General features: G+C 42.3%; 1 protein-coding gene across 3 annotated transcripts in view; it reads right to left on the bottom strand.

Moving 5' to 3' along the window:
- LOC125460144 (POC1 centriolar protein homolog A-like) overlaps positions 1-12,720 on the bottom strand; it is a 136,175-nt gene that overhangs the window by 42,204 nt on the left and 81,251 nt on the right. For all 3 annotated transcript variants that reach the window (XM_059649643.1, XM_048547270.1, XM_059649644.1), the window contains one exon: positions 11,900-12,049. In XM_059649643.1, coding sequence (XP_059505626.1) covers positions 11,900-12,049 — 150 coding nt within the window. The remainder of the gene's footprint in view (positions 1-11,899; positions 12,050-12,720) is intronic.

Below are 12,720 nucleotides of genomic sequence, written 5' to 3'. Positions count from 1 at the left end.
GGTGGCTGTTACAGTCCAAACCCCAAATTCCGCCCTCAAAGGCACTTTTGAGTTCTACGTTTTTGTTGAGTCTACAGCTGATGGAATGATCGCTCTGGGGAAACTACAAGCCCATATTCTACATTACTCAAAAGGACTGCATCCCCGCCCACCTCCCCCAGTAGAAAATATCCCTGTGCACTATTAAAACGCAGGAATTATTTTATTAAGGCAAGTTTGATCACTTAATTCATATTAGAGGCCGATATGCAAAAATTCACAAAACATTATTCACTACGCCATTTTTAAATTCAAGATTCAAAATAGTGACCAGAAGCATTTTAAACTATATTCACAGCAATTTGGATGACAATATTTTATCCCTGAATGGAATTGGAGCATGAGTCTGTTGGGTCCAGGAAGATGTACTCTGCGACAATCTTCTGCATTTAATAATGTTTTACAACGCCTGCTAATGTTCACTTACAAGAAAATGTAGGTCTCACCTTACTACAATGGCAACTAACGATGGTGTTAGTTTGGGGAGGTGGGATTGCAAATGGTATGGTCACATAAATTTAGTAGAATTCTACCCTTGTTATAAATCAATGAATCACTGCATCATGTAACTGCACAATTAGAATATCTGTACAGACTAACTTTATGTGTAAACATTAACCTGTCAAAATTAAGTAAACTGTTTAAGTCAGCAGTAATCCTCTTTTATTTGCAGTCAATACAAATGTTACATAATTCTGCTTCGCTATGGTTACTCAATTGTATTGCCGGAAAAGTTTTTGCAGATGTGCAGACACTAGTCTACTACGTATATTTTCATAGAGGAAGCCAAAGACTGATTACAGGAAAACCCAGTTAAGATTTTAAGAAACCAAAGTTAGGCATGAGCACAGGAAACATGGACAATTCACATCCATGCTTTTTTTGAATACTACAAAGATTTCTTCCTATAAAAGGTCAGAAATAAGCTGCTTAAAGTATAGATTATTTAAATTAAAAAGTTACTGTTCACGGATAGTGACACTTAATATATTGAAATTAAATTAAATTAAATATATTAGATTAAAATAGTCAGCAAATATGAGGGGGGAAAAGTTGATTTGTGCTCACATTGCTGCTTCAGAAGGGAGCCATCTTGTGGAAATCCTGAAAATGCTCTTGTTCTGTATCACAAGTTCAGGAAATTTTGATGAAAAATGAGGGTGTGTAATGCCAAATTATGCAAATTTGTCATAACTCTTCTTTGACTGTCTCAAGAGATTTTCAGATTACAGCTACTGATATCTTACAGTTTATTCTTAAAGATTGCTGAAGAAGAGACTACAGTTATGGAATTCCAGCGGTTCAGCCAGTCTTGGCTGTAGAATCACAGAATGTTACACTCAGAAGGCAGCCATCTAGCCCATTGCTCCCCCCCAAAACCTCATTAAATGAGCACATCACCTAGTGCCAATATCCTGCTGCTTCCCATACCCTTGCACATTATTTTGATCCAAATAATCATCCAATGCCTTTCTGAATGTCTCAATTGAACTGGTCTATACCACACTACTAAGTACCCTAACTACTCACTCTGTGACAAAGTTACTTTTCTCAATTCATCCTTGCTTCCTTTGCAGATCACTTAAAATGTATGCCCTCTGGTTCCTTTTAAGAGCAGGGACGATTGCTCCATATCTACTCTATAATTTGGAAAACCGCTTTCCGATCTCCTCTCAACCTTCCTCTCTCTGAGAAGAACAGTCCCAACTTCTTCAATCTGTTCTCTTAATTGAAGTTCCTGGAATCATTCTTGCAAACTTCTTCCACACTGTCTTCAATGCACAGAAGAGGTCCCAGACAAAAGTACTGACTTAGTTGAAGGTTTCCAATTCCTATTTTCTGCTGCTGACAAAGGGCATGGATTTCCAACAACCAGGAATGAGAGAATTAAGTTTAGTGATAGGTATCATAATGGCAGTTAGATTAGATTAGATTAGATTCCCTACAGTGCGAAAACAGGCCCTTTGGCCCAACAAGTCAACACCGCCCCTTGAAGCATCCCACCCAGGCCCATCCCCCTATAGCCCACACAACCCTGAACACTACGGGCAATTTAGCATGGCCGATCCACCTAGCCTGCATATCTTTGGACTGTGGGAGGAAACCAGAACACCCACAGGAAACCCTCGCAGACACGGGGAGAATGTGCAAACTCCGCACAAAGAGTTCCCCGAGGCTGGAATTGAACCCGGGTCCCTGGCGCTGTGAGGCTGCAGTGCTAATCAATGAGCCACCATGCCATCCTTAGGGTACAAAGTATGTGACATCTATTATGATACATTAAGGGGTCCCTTAGTGGTGCTATGCGTGAATCATAATTTTAAAAAATATTGCCTATCAACAAGTTAGAACAATTACTTGTAGAACATAGAACATTACAGCACAGTACAGGCCCTTCGGCCCTCGATGTTGTGCTGAACTGCCAGGCCAATCTGAAGCCCATCTAACCTACAATATTCCATGTACGTCCATATGCTTGTCCAATGACGACTTAAATTGTTGGATAAGGAAAGTGCTTGAATGAATACCGAACTGCACTTGCATCCATATGACACAGAGGTGAGATGCCCCCTTGCCAAATTCCTTGAAATGCCAGCATAGTCAGTTTAGAGGGTAATGAAGTGCAGTTTTTAAGGTGATTATTGGTATATGTCTAAGAGATCAATACAATAGGACTAGTATGGGCGATTAGAATTTACATGGTTCTAGCTTTGTGTTAATTTACTTCTTTGAAAATTGGATCTCTCATGGCTCCAGCCTAAGGCTTGTCAAGAAATTGGAGGAAGTTTGGTTCTCAGACATACATGAATACAGGAATATATCTAGCACTCATGAAACAGAGTCCCAGCTGTAGGTGAATGGCACCAGTCTTGCAGATACCTCAGGAGAGTTATCAGTTAAAGACACCAAAAACTCTGGAGTGGTGCCCACAGGCAGACTAATAACTAAATATGTCAACTTACCAGTGACTCCTACAAGCTGGTTTCAAATGTGCTGCTCCATATTCCTTTAAACATCCATCCAGGAAAGTCAAGCAACAGGCCCCAATGTTTGGATAGCCCCAGGTCTCCATAAAATTTATCCAAATTGTGTCCTGGAGGAGATAGTCTAGTTTTGACAAAGAGTGTTAAAACATCATAGGAGACTGCAGACACAACTTGTAAGCCCAATTTGATTGCTGTAGATAATGTGTTCTATGAGTTGTCTGCAGTGGGAGGGAGCATTTCTTCCCACAGATCAGCTGCCGTCAACCTGAAGGTGTACTATGAGGTGCTGATCCGCCATGGTCCAGCTGCTTCAATGGATGCTTCGAGTTTAGAGTCACCCTTCACAAGTGGACCAAATACATTGTACAAGGGAAACAAAATAAAAATTAACTCTCCTGTAGGTAACCTGGAATGTCATGTGCATTAGACTGGCAAATAAATTACAGCTGGTCAGAAACATGCACAAGGCAGCTGTGATTGATACCGTTGACAATGTTGGACATTGACATAACTTCCTTACAAGAGACACGCTTGCCAAGAGAGATCACTGAAATAAAAGCACTACTCAATCATTTAGCAGAAGAGGAGTAAACAGAACATGCACGAACCAAATGTAAGCACACTGCCAGGAACCTGTTACTCTCGATGATAGAATACCACACACCACCACCATAAATGGTTCAGAACGTTTTCTATCTATTCATCTCCCAACTTATTTTTTTTTCTATTCATTTGTGGGATGGGGCTTTGCTGGCCGGCCAGCATTTCTCACCCATCCTTACTTGCCCTTGAGAAGGTGGTGGTAAGCTGCCTTCTTGAACCGCTGCAGTCCTCCGACTGCGGGTTGATCCACAATGCTGTTAGGGAGGGAATTTCAGGATTTTGACCCAGCAACAGTGAAGGAATGGCAATAAATTTCCAAGTCAGGATGGTAACTGACATGGAGGGGAACTTGGAGATGGTGGTGTTCCCATACGTCGGATGCCCCTGCCCTTCGGTGAAGGTGGTTGAGAGTTTGGAAGGTGCAGTCTGAGGATCTTTGGTGAATTTCTGCAGTGCATCTTGTAGACAGTATACACTGCTGCTACTGAGTGTCAGTGGTGAAGGGAGTGGATGCTTGTGGGTGCAGTGCCGATCAAGTGGGTTGCTTTGTCCTGGATAGTGTCAAGCTTCTTCAGTGTTTTTGGGGCTGCACTCATCCAGGCAAGTGGAGAGCTTTTCATCACACATCTGACTTGTGCCTTGCAGATGGCAGACAGGCTTTGAGTCAGAGGGGAGGTACTCATGGCAGTATTCTTAGCTTCTAGCCTTCTTTTGTAGCCACTGTGTTATTGTGGGGAGTCCAGTTGAGTTTCTGGTCAACGATAACCTTCAGGATGTTGATAGTGGGGGATTCAGTGATGGCAACTCCACTGAATGTCATGGGATGCTGGTTAGTCTCTTATTGGTGATGCTTGTAGCCTGGTGTTTGTGTGGTAGAAATGTCACTTGTCAGCCAGAACCTGGATATTGTCCAAATCTTGTTGCAATTGAACATGGACTGTTTCAGTATCTGAGGAGTCACGACGGTGTTGAACATTGTGAAATCATTGGCGAACATCCCCACTTTTGACCTTATGATGGAGGCAAGGTCATGGATGAAGCAGCTGAAAATGGCTGGGCCTCGTACACTACCCTGAGGGACTCCTACAGAGATGTCCTCGAGCTGAGATGATTGACCTCCAATAACCATGACCATCTTCCTATGTTACAGAGATAATGGGAACTGCCGATGCTGGAGTTAACACGGTGTGAAGCTGGATGAACACAGCAGGCCAAGCAGCATTACAGAGGCAGGAAAGTTTGATGTTTCGGGTCGGGACCCTTCTTCAGAAATGGGGGAGGGGAAGGGGATTCTGAAATAAATAGGGAGACGGGGGGGGGCGCGAATAGAAGATGGATAAAGGAGAAAATAGGGTGTGAGGAGACAGACAGGTCAAAGAGGCGGGGTTAGAGCCAGTGAAGATGAATGTAGATGGGGAGATCGGGAGTTAGGGAGGGGATCGGCCAGTCCAGGGAGGACGGACAGGTCGAGGGGGCAGAATGAGGTTAGTGGGTAGGGCTTGTGGTGGGAGGAATGGTTAGGGAGGCAGGGACTAGCTGGGCTGGTTTTGGCATGTGGTCAGGGTCATTGAATACGGATTTCACAAGCTTCAAAATCTCCCCTCCCCCAACCACATGCCAAAACCAGCCCAGCTAGTCCGCGCCTCCCTAATCATTCCTCCCACCTCTAGCCCCACCCCCATCCCCTACCCACTAACCTCATCCTGAGCGACCCCCAACATGTTCGTCCTCCAATGGACTGGCCACTCCCCTAACTCCCCACCTACATTCACCTTCCCTGGCTCTAACCCCGCCTCTTTGGCCTGTCTGTCTCCTCTCACCCTATTTTCTCCTTTATCCATCTTCTATCTGCCTCCCCCGTCTCCCTATTTATTTCAGAATCACCTTTCCCCCCCCCACCCCCCATTTCTGAAGAAGGGTCCCAACCCGAAACGTTAAACTTTCCTGCTTCTCTGATGCTGCTTGGCCTGCTGTGGTCATCCAGCTTCACACTGTGTTATCCCATCTTCCTATGTGTCAGGTATGACTCCTACCACCGGGCAGTTTGCCCGATAGTTTTGCTAGGGGTCCTTAATGCTACACTCAATGAATGCAGCCTTGATATCCAGGGCTGTCTCTTTCGCCTCACCTCTAGAATTCAGCTCTTTCTTCCATGCTTGAACCAAGGCTGTATTGAGATCAGGAGCTGAGTGGCCATGGCGGAACCCAAACTGAGCATCACTGAGCAGATTATTGCTGAACAGGTGATGATTGATATCACTGTCGATCACAACTTCCATCACCTCACTGACAATTGAGAGGACTCTATTGGGGTGGTAATTGGCCGGGTTGGATTTGTCCTTCTTTTTATGTACAGGACATCCTTGGCAATTTTCCACATTGTCTGGTAGATACCAGTGTTGTACTGTACCGGAACACCGTGGCTAGGGAGCAGTAAGTTCTGGGGCACAAGTCTTCAGTATTATTGCCGGAACGTCATCAGGGCCCGTAGCCTTTGCAGTATCCAGTGTCTCCAACCGTTTCTTGATATCACTTGGAACGAATCAAATGAGCTGAAGACTGGCATCTGTAATGCTGAGGCTTACTGGAGGAGGCTGAGATGGATCATATACTCTGCAATTCTGGCTAAGATTGTTGTGAATGCTTCAGCGTTATCTTGTGCACTGATGAGCCGGGTTCCTCCATCATTGAGGATGGGGATATTTGTGGAGACTCCTCCTCCAGTGAGTTGTTTAATTGTCCACCATCATTCACAATTAGATATGGCAGGGCTGTAGAGCTTATGTCTGATCTGTTGATTGTGGAATCGCTTAGCTCTACCACTTGCTGCTTTTGCTGGTTGGCATCCAAGTAGTCCTATTTGTGGCTTCACCAGGTTGGCACCTCACCTTCAAGTATGCATAGTGCTGCTACTGGCATAACCACCTGCACTCCCCATTGAACCAGGGTTGATCTGCTGGCTTGCTGGTAATGGTTAAGTGAGGGATATGCCAAGCCATGAGGTTACAGATTGTATTGGAGTACAATTCTGATGCAGTTGATGGCCCACAGCGCCTCATGGATGCCCAGTCTTGAATTGCTACATCTGTGCGAAGTCTGTTCCATCTAGCATGGTGATAGTGCCACACAAAACAATTGAAGTTATTTTCAATGTGAAGGCGGGACTTCGTCTCCACAAGGGCTGTGTGGTGGTCACTCTTGCTGATACTGTCATGGACAGTTGCAATTGCAGCTCGCAGATTAGCAAGGATGAGGTCAAGTATGTTGTTCCCTCTTGTTGGTTCCCCCACCACCCGCCTCATACCCAGTCCAGCAGCTACGTCCTTTAGGACCCGATCAGTTCGATCAGTAGCACTGCTGCCGAGCCACTCTTACATAGAACATAGAACATTACAGCACAGTACAGGCCCTTTGGCCCTCGATGTTGTGCCAACCTGTCATACTCTTGGTGGTGGACATTGAAATCCCCCATTTAGAGTACATTTTGTGCCCTTGCCATCCTTGGTGCTTCCTCTAAGTGTTGTTCACCATTGAAGAAGACTGATTTATCAGCTGAGGGAAGACGGTTTGTGGTAGTCAGCAGGAGGTTTCCTTGCCCATGTTTAACCTGAAGCCAGGAAACTTCATGGGGTCTGGAGTCAAATAAAGCAAGTTAACATCACAAAAGCGCTTATGTTCCAACCCTGTGCTCTACTACAAGAGAAATAAAATCAGTTTTACAAGGTGTTTGACTAAGAGTTCCTAAGACAGAACATCTTTACCTATTGAGAGATCTCAATCGAAGAGGGTGCAGACCATGATTCACAGTTGTACTGCGTCACAGGCCATGGCAAAAGATAAATGAATGAAAATAGACAGATTACTTGAGCTTTGCCACTACTATCAACTGTATGGACATGATACCGTTTTAGAACAAATCATGCCATAAATTCATCTGTTCAGTGATATTACATATCTCTAGACCAGGTGGGTCTTGAACTGGGTACTGTTAGTCTAGAGTTAGGATCACTACCACTGAGCTGCCAGATGCCCCTGCACTGAAGACGTTCAAAATCACAATATTGGTATCAGCTGGGCCTGATCAGCACCAGATGTGACTCCCCAAGAGCACTCTCAGTGCATGCAAATGCCATAGCACTTATTGTGTTACAGACTATTCCCTAATGTGCATCACTGTTATGAAAAAACTTTAAAGTCTGCATCCTTCAAAACAGAAATGCCTTCCAAGTCATACCACCTACCCAGACAAGAACCAACAGTTCCTTAGTTCAATGAAATTGAACAGATTCTCTCCAAAACTCCCACATCATGTGGGCAAGGAAAAGTTTTAAGATACCATTTACAACACTGCACTCTCATGGGAAGCAAAATTGGAAAACCGCTGACAGTGACAACATGAACATTGCTATGATAGAACTTGTCATTGAAGTCAAGTGATCCATCCTCTTTAACTACAGTAGAGTTCTGGGCAAGAATACACAGAATGCACCAAGAGTGCTCAAACTAAAGTCCAACAGGCATATTGCCAAAGACTCGTGGTTACAACTTTGTAAGAATATCCAGATTTTTTTATATACAGACTACTTGAAGTACATATGATGCAATCAAAAAGACAACAACAAAGAAAACAACTCCATTAGAAACAAAGGCTGGGGAGTAGGTCACTGACTGTGATAAACAGTTGAAAAGATGGATGAAATGCTAACTTGAGTTGTATTCTAGCAAGAACATAATCACTGGGAAATCTGTGGACACCAGAGAGCCCGCCCATCATGGAAAATCTGAATGTCAAAGCCATGGTGGACCAGCTTAACAAAGTGACTGACTTGCTTGCCATCAGGTGATCGTGTCGTACTATCTAAATCTATTGAGCACGGCAAACAGGCACATATGCTGCATCCATACAAAGTTCTGTTTCTGCTTGAGAGAGGGCAAAGCTTGTGATCCTGTACAAGAACAAGTGCAGATACAGTGATTCTAACAATTATTGAAGAATCTCTGTGTTGAACTTCTTCAAAAGTATACTTATCCCTGTTCCCCTTGTCAAACAGCAGACTTTAGCTAAACACACCGATTTCAAATCCCAAACTGGTTCCTGAATTGAAGACTGGACAATTGACATGACTTCAACATTGTGACATGGCACAAGAAATGCCATGAACATGGCAAATCACTATGTTGTATCTTCAGCAATCTCAGCAAATATTCAATCAAATGAATAGTGCCAGTTTACTTAAGCTGAAGAACATAACTGGCAACCCACCCAAGTTGCTCAGACTGATTTTCCCTTTCCTTATACAATTGGCAAGATTAGCTATTACATGGTAACAAAGGATCCCTATGAAATTTGCAGTTGAGTTAAAGAGTGTTGTGTTCTAGTACTGACATTTCTTGTATAAGATAATGATTCTAAAACAGATAAAATTGCATTAGTTCCATGCAACCTATTGTTGTCCGAGATGTTTGGGACGAAACAGTGGCCTCAATAGAGATGGATGTGATGTTTGTGGCTCCTGAAAATTGTAATAATACCTAACTAATTAATAATAATTGCACCTATAAGACATCATGAAATAAATTATGTCTTGTTGTGTTGTAGATGTCCAATGGTCTATTCTCTATTACTGACAATTAGACAGATCTTACATACAGCATAGAAAGGAGGATTGGGTCGTCATGCAGTGGCATTGCCCCTTTCTCTACAGCACGAGGCCCAGGTTCATGACCCACCTGGGTGACAGTCACTGATGGTTGTCACCTCTGGAAACTGTGTGTTTGGATAGTCACTGGAAGAGGCAAGCAGAAATGAAAAGCTTATTGAATGAGAAGAAACCAAATAAAAAACTGAGGCCAGCAAATCCTGTATTCTGCCAGCTCAATACCTTCATCTACAGGAGAGGCTACAGGTCTGATTGGGACTCCTAAACCACACCAAATGATGTTTAACAGCAATTAAAATGCACAAAACATCATTGTACAAAATGAAGGTTTTCAAAGCAAGATAAGATAGAATCATAAAGTGAGAGATTTCTGGACCACATTCTTATTGCTACTGTGTGCTTAATTCAATTTCTTGCATTCAACAATCTAAAAATGAAATACACCTACTGTACTGCGTAGTTGCTGTGGGGTTTATCTCCATAACGTATGTCTTTTGACTGTAAGTCAGGCTGATTGGCAGGCTCGGAGACTGCCTGGCCAAGTAACAATTATCCTAGATGGTGGGACCATGCTAAAGTAAGGTGGGGGTCATAGGAGCACTTAGAGGCTGCAACACAGCCTTTTCATTCCTCATGGCTGACAAGGAAAGTTCTGAAGCCTGAGAAGCCCAGCAATTTTTTTATTCATTCATGGGATGAGGTCATCACTGGCGAGGTAACGTTTATTGCCCAATCCTAATTGCCTGGAGGGCAGCTAAGAGTCAACCACATAGTTGTCGGACCAGAGTCACATGTAGGCCAGATCAGGTAAGAATGGCCCTAAAGGACACTAGTGAACCAGATGAGTTTTTCTGACAAACGACAATGGATTTGTGGTCCTCATGAGACTCCTAATTCCAGAATTTGTTTTTTTAAAATTGGATTCGAATTCCATCATCTGCTGTGGTGGGATTCGAACCCAGGTTCCCAGAGCATTATCTGAGTCTCTGGATTAACAGTCCAACGATGATCCCATTCGGCCATTACTTCCCCCGCTGCCACAGTTAAACCTGGGAAATGGGGTGAATTGAAGGCTTCAAACCTTATTATATCTAAAATGCCTAGCAGTTATCTTTTACTGAGGGACCTCAGTAAAACCCATTAGTTAGTGGGCTTGTGCCAGTGTCCCAAGGCAAGTGAAATTTTAGCTCATTTAACTACGCAACTTCTTATACATGATAAAATATTCCCCGAGATCTTATAATTTAGTAAACCGGAAGTCCCACTCATACCAAGTTTCCCAAAAGTTTGCAGGCTATAAAGTTGCGTCTTACAAAAACAGACCTGATGTTATTTACTTATCCAAACTTATTAATTATTCAACTTGAATGAAAGGCCAACTACAAAGAAGACAAACTTTATACAATTTGTAACAAATAAGATACACTATGTGGAACATCCATACTCGATAGAAATCTTAAGTACTGAAGGCACTAAGGCGTGGAACAGTAATGATGCAGAGATGAAAACATTTAAACCAGTTTCTTTTAAACAGAGAAATACAAAGAAATGTGACATGTACACAAGCAGAAAATATTACACATGTTAGTAATCTGAAATTCAATCAAAAATGCTAGAAAAGACTCAGTAAATTGGGCAGCATCCATGGACAGAAACATCTTAAAACTGTAACTAAATTGCCGATTACCTCATGTTTAAATGGAGGGATGGTTATTGATGAAGTAGCTGAAGATCACAGGGACATCGTTGGGAATTCCTGCAGTAATGTGCTAGTCTGGAATTGTTGGCCTCAAACATCCAAAATCACATACGATTTCAATCACAAAAGGACGTTTCTTTCTTTTCTCCTCCTTAACATGAATAATGGTAATGCAATATTGCAAGATGCCACATTGTGAAAAACGATTTAAAAATAGTAGTAGCTTGACATTCAGGAGCTTTCATATTACGCTGCAGTGAAGTACTAATCTTGCAATTCCTCACTTACAGCCATGGCAACCCCGAAGTAAAATTGTTGGATTTTCACCAAATTTCTTTGTAGCTGGAATTAGTACACTGAGCAAATTTACTTCAGAATTGCTGCCAGATTACAAGCTGGTGACAGCTAGTCAGCCTTGTACCTCACTACACCTGACAAAAACAAAAAAGGTTTTACTGGAAGAACTGCAGTGGAGTATTCGTTACCATTTGTGCATTGATCCCTCTGCACCAGTGGAATTCCCTGCCACAGAAAGCAATTGAGGCCAAAACATTTAATATTTTCAAGAAGGAGTTTGACATCATTCTTAGAACTAAAGGGTAAGAGAGTATAAAGAGAAAGTGGGAACAGGGTACTGAGTTGGATGATCAACCATTCCTTCTGAATGGCAGTGCAGGTTCAAGGGGCTGAACAAATGACTCCTGCTCTATTTTCTATGTTTCTATGTTTCATGTCAGTACATTTCCAGGTCACTGTTTGTGTTTAAAATGAATACCTGCTTAGCTCAAAAGAATAAAAAAGCAAGCTTCTCAATACTCAAATTTTTAAAAAATTTGCAACGTACTTACATTGTGTTTTGTGAAGAAGGTATAAAGTATGATAAATGGAATAGTTACATAAATCAAACTTACCTCCACAGGAAGTGACTTTGTAGTACGCTCCGGTAACCAAGAAGGACCATCACAATTTTTCAGCATACAATTAACAGTCATTGGTTGGGATTGATTTTTCAACATTTCCCCATAATCTGCAGCATCAAAATTAGTCTTCCATACCATAACCTGAAAAACATATCAAAGAAGTTTAACAGTACATTGTCGAAAACTTATAAATAGAGGATGTACTTTTACATATTTAATTATTATGAAAAACATATATGCACAAGTTCAAAAATGAAGCAGCTCCAGTTAAAACAATTATATTTACTTTTCCAGTGAGACAAAACAATTCAAAAATCAACGAGAAAGAAAGGAGTTTTTATTTACATAGACTTTTCATTATAACAGGAAATCTCAAACTTCTTTCCAATGATATGTGTTTGAAGCATAGTCACTCTTAGGCTCAGACATATTCAGATTGAAATACAATAGACCATGTGACTGATCATGTTCACATCAGTCAACAAAATCTGACTACACGAATCCCATTTTCCAGCTTTTGTCCACAGCTCTGGAGGCTACGGCAACTCAAGGAAACATCTAAATATTGCTTAAATGTTAGTGCTTCTGATTCAAACACCCTTTCAGGCTATGAGCTCCAGATTCCCAGCCCTCAGTGAAAACATTTCCCCTCAACTCTCCTCTTAACTTTCTACCTCTTCTCTTCAATCTCAGGCCCCTGGTATCGGTCCCCTTATTCATGAAAAAAGTGCCTTCCTATCTGATCCCATTTCCCTCAATCTTATATGCTTTCATCATGCACACTCTCAACCTTCACTGCTCCAAGGAAAACA

The sequence above is a fragment of the Stegostoma tigrinum genome, chromosome 11 (assembly GCF_030684315.1).
Source record: "Stegostoma tigrinum isolate sSteTig4 chromosome 11, sSteTig4.hap1, whole genome shotgun sequence".
In the NCBI taxonomy this organism is placed as follows: domain Eukaryota; kingdom Metazoa; phylum Chordata; class Chondrichthyes; order Orectolobiformes; family Stegostomatidae; genus Stegostoma; species Stegostoma tigrinum.
This window is presented reverse-complemented; position numbering and strand designations above follow the sequence as displayed.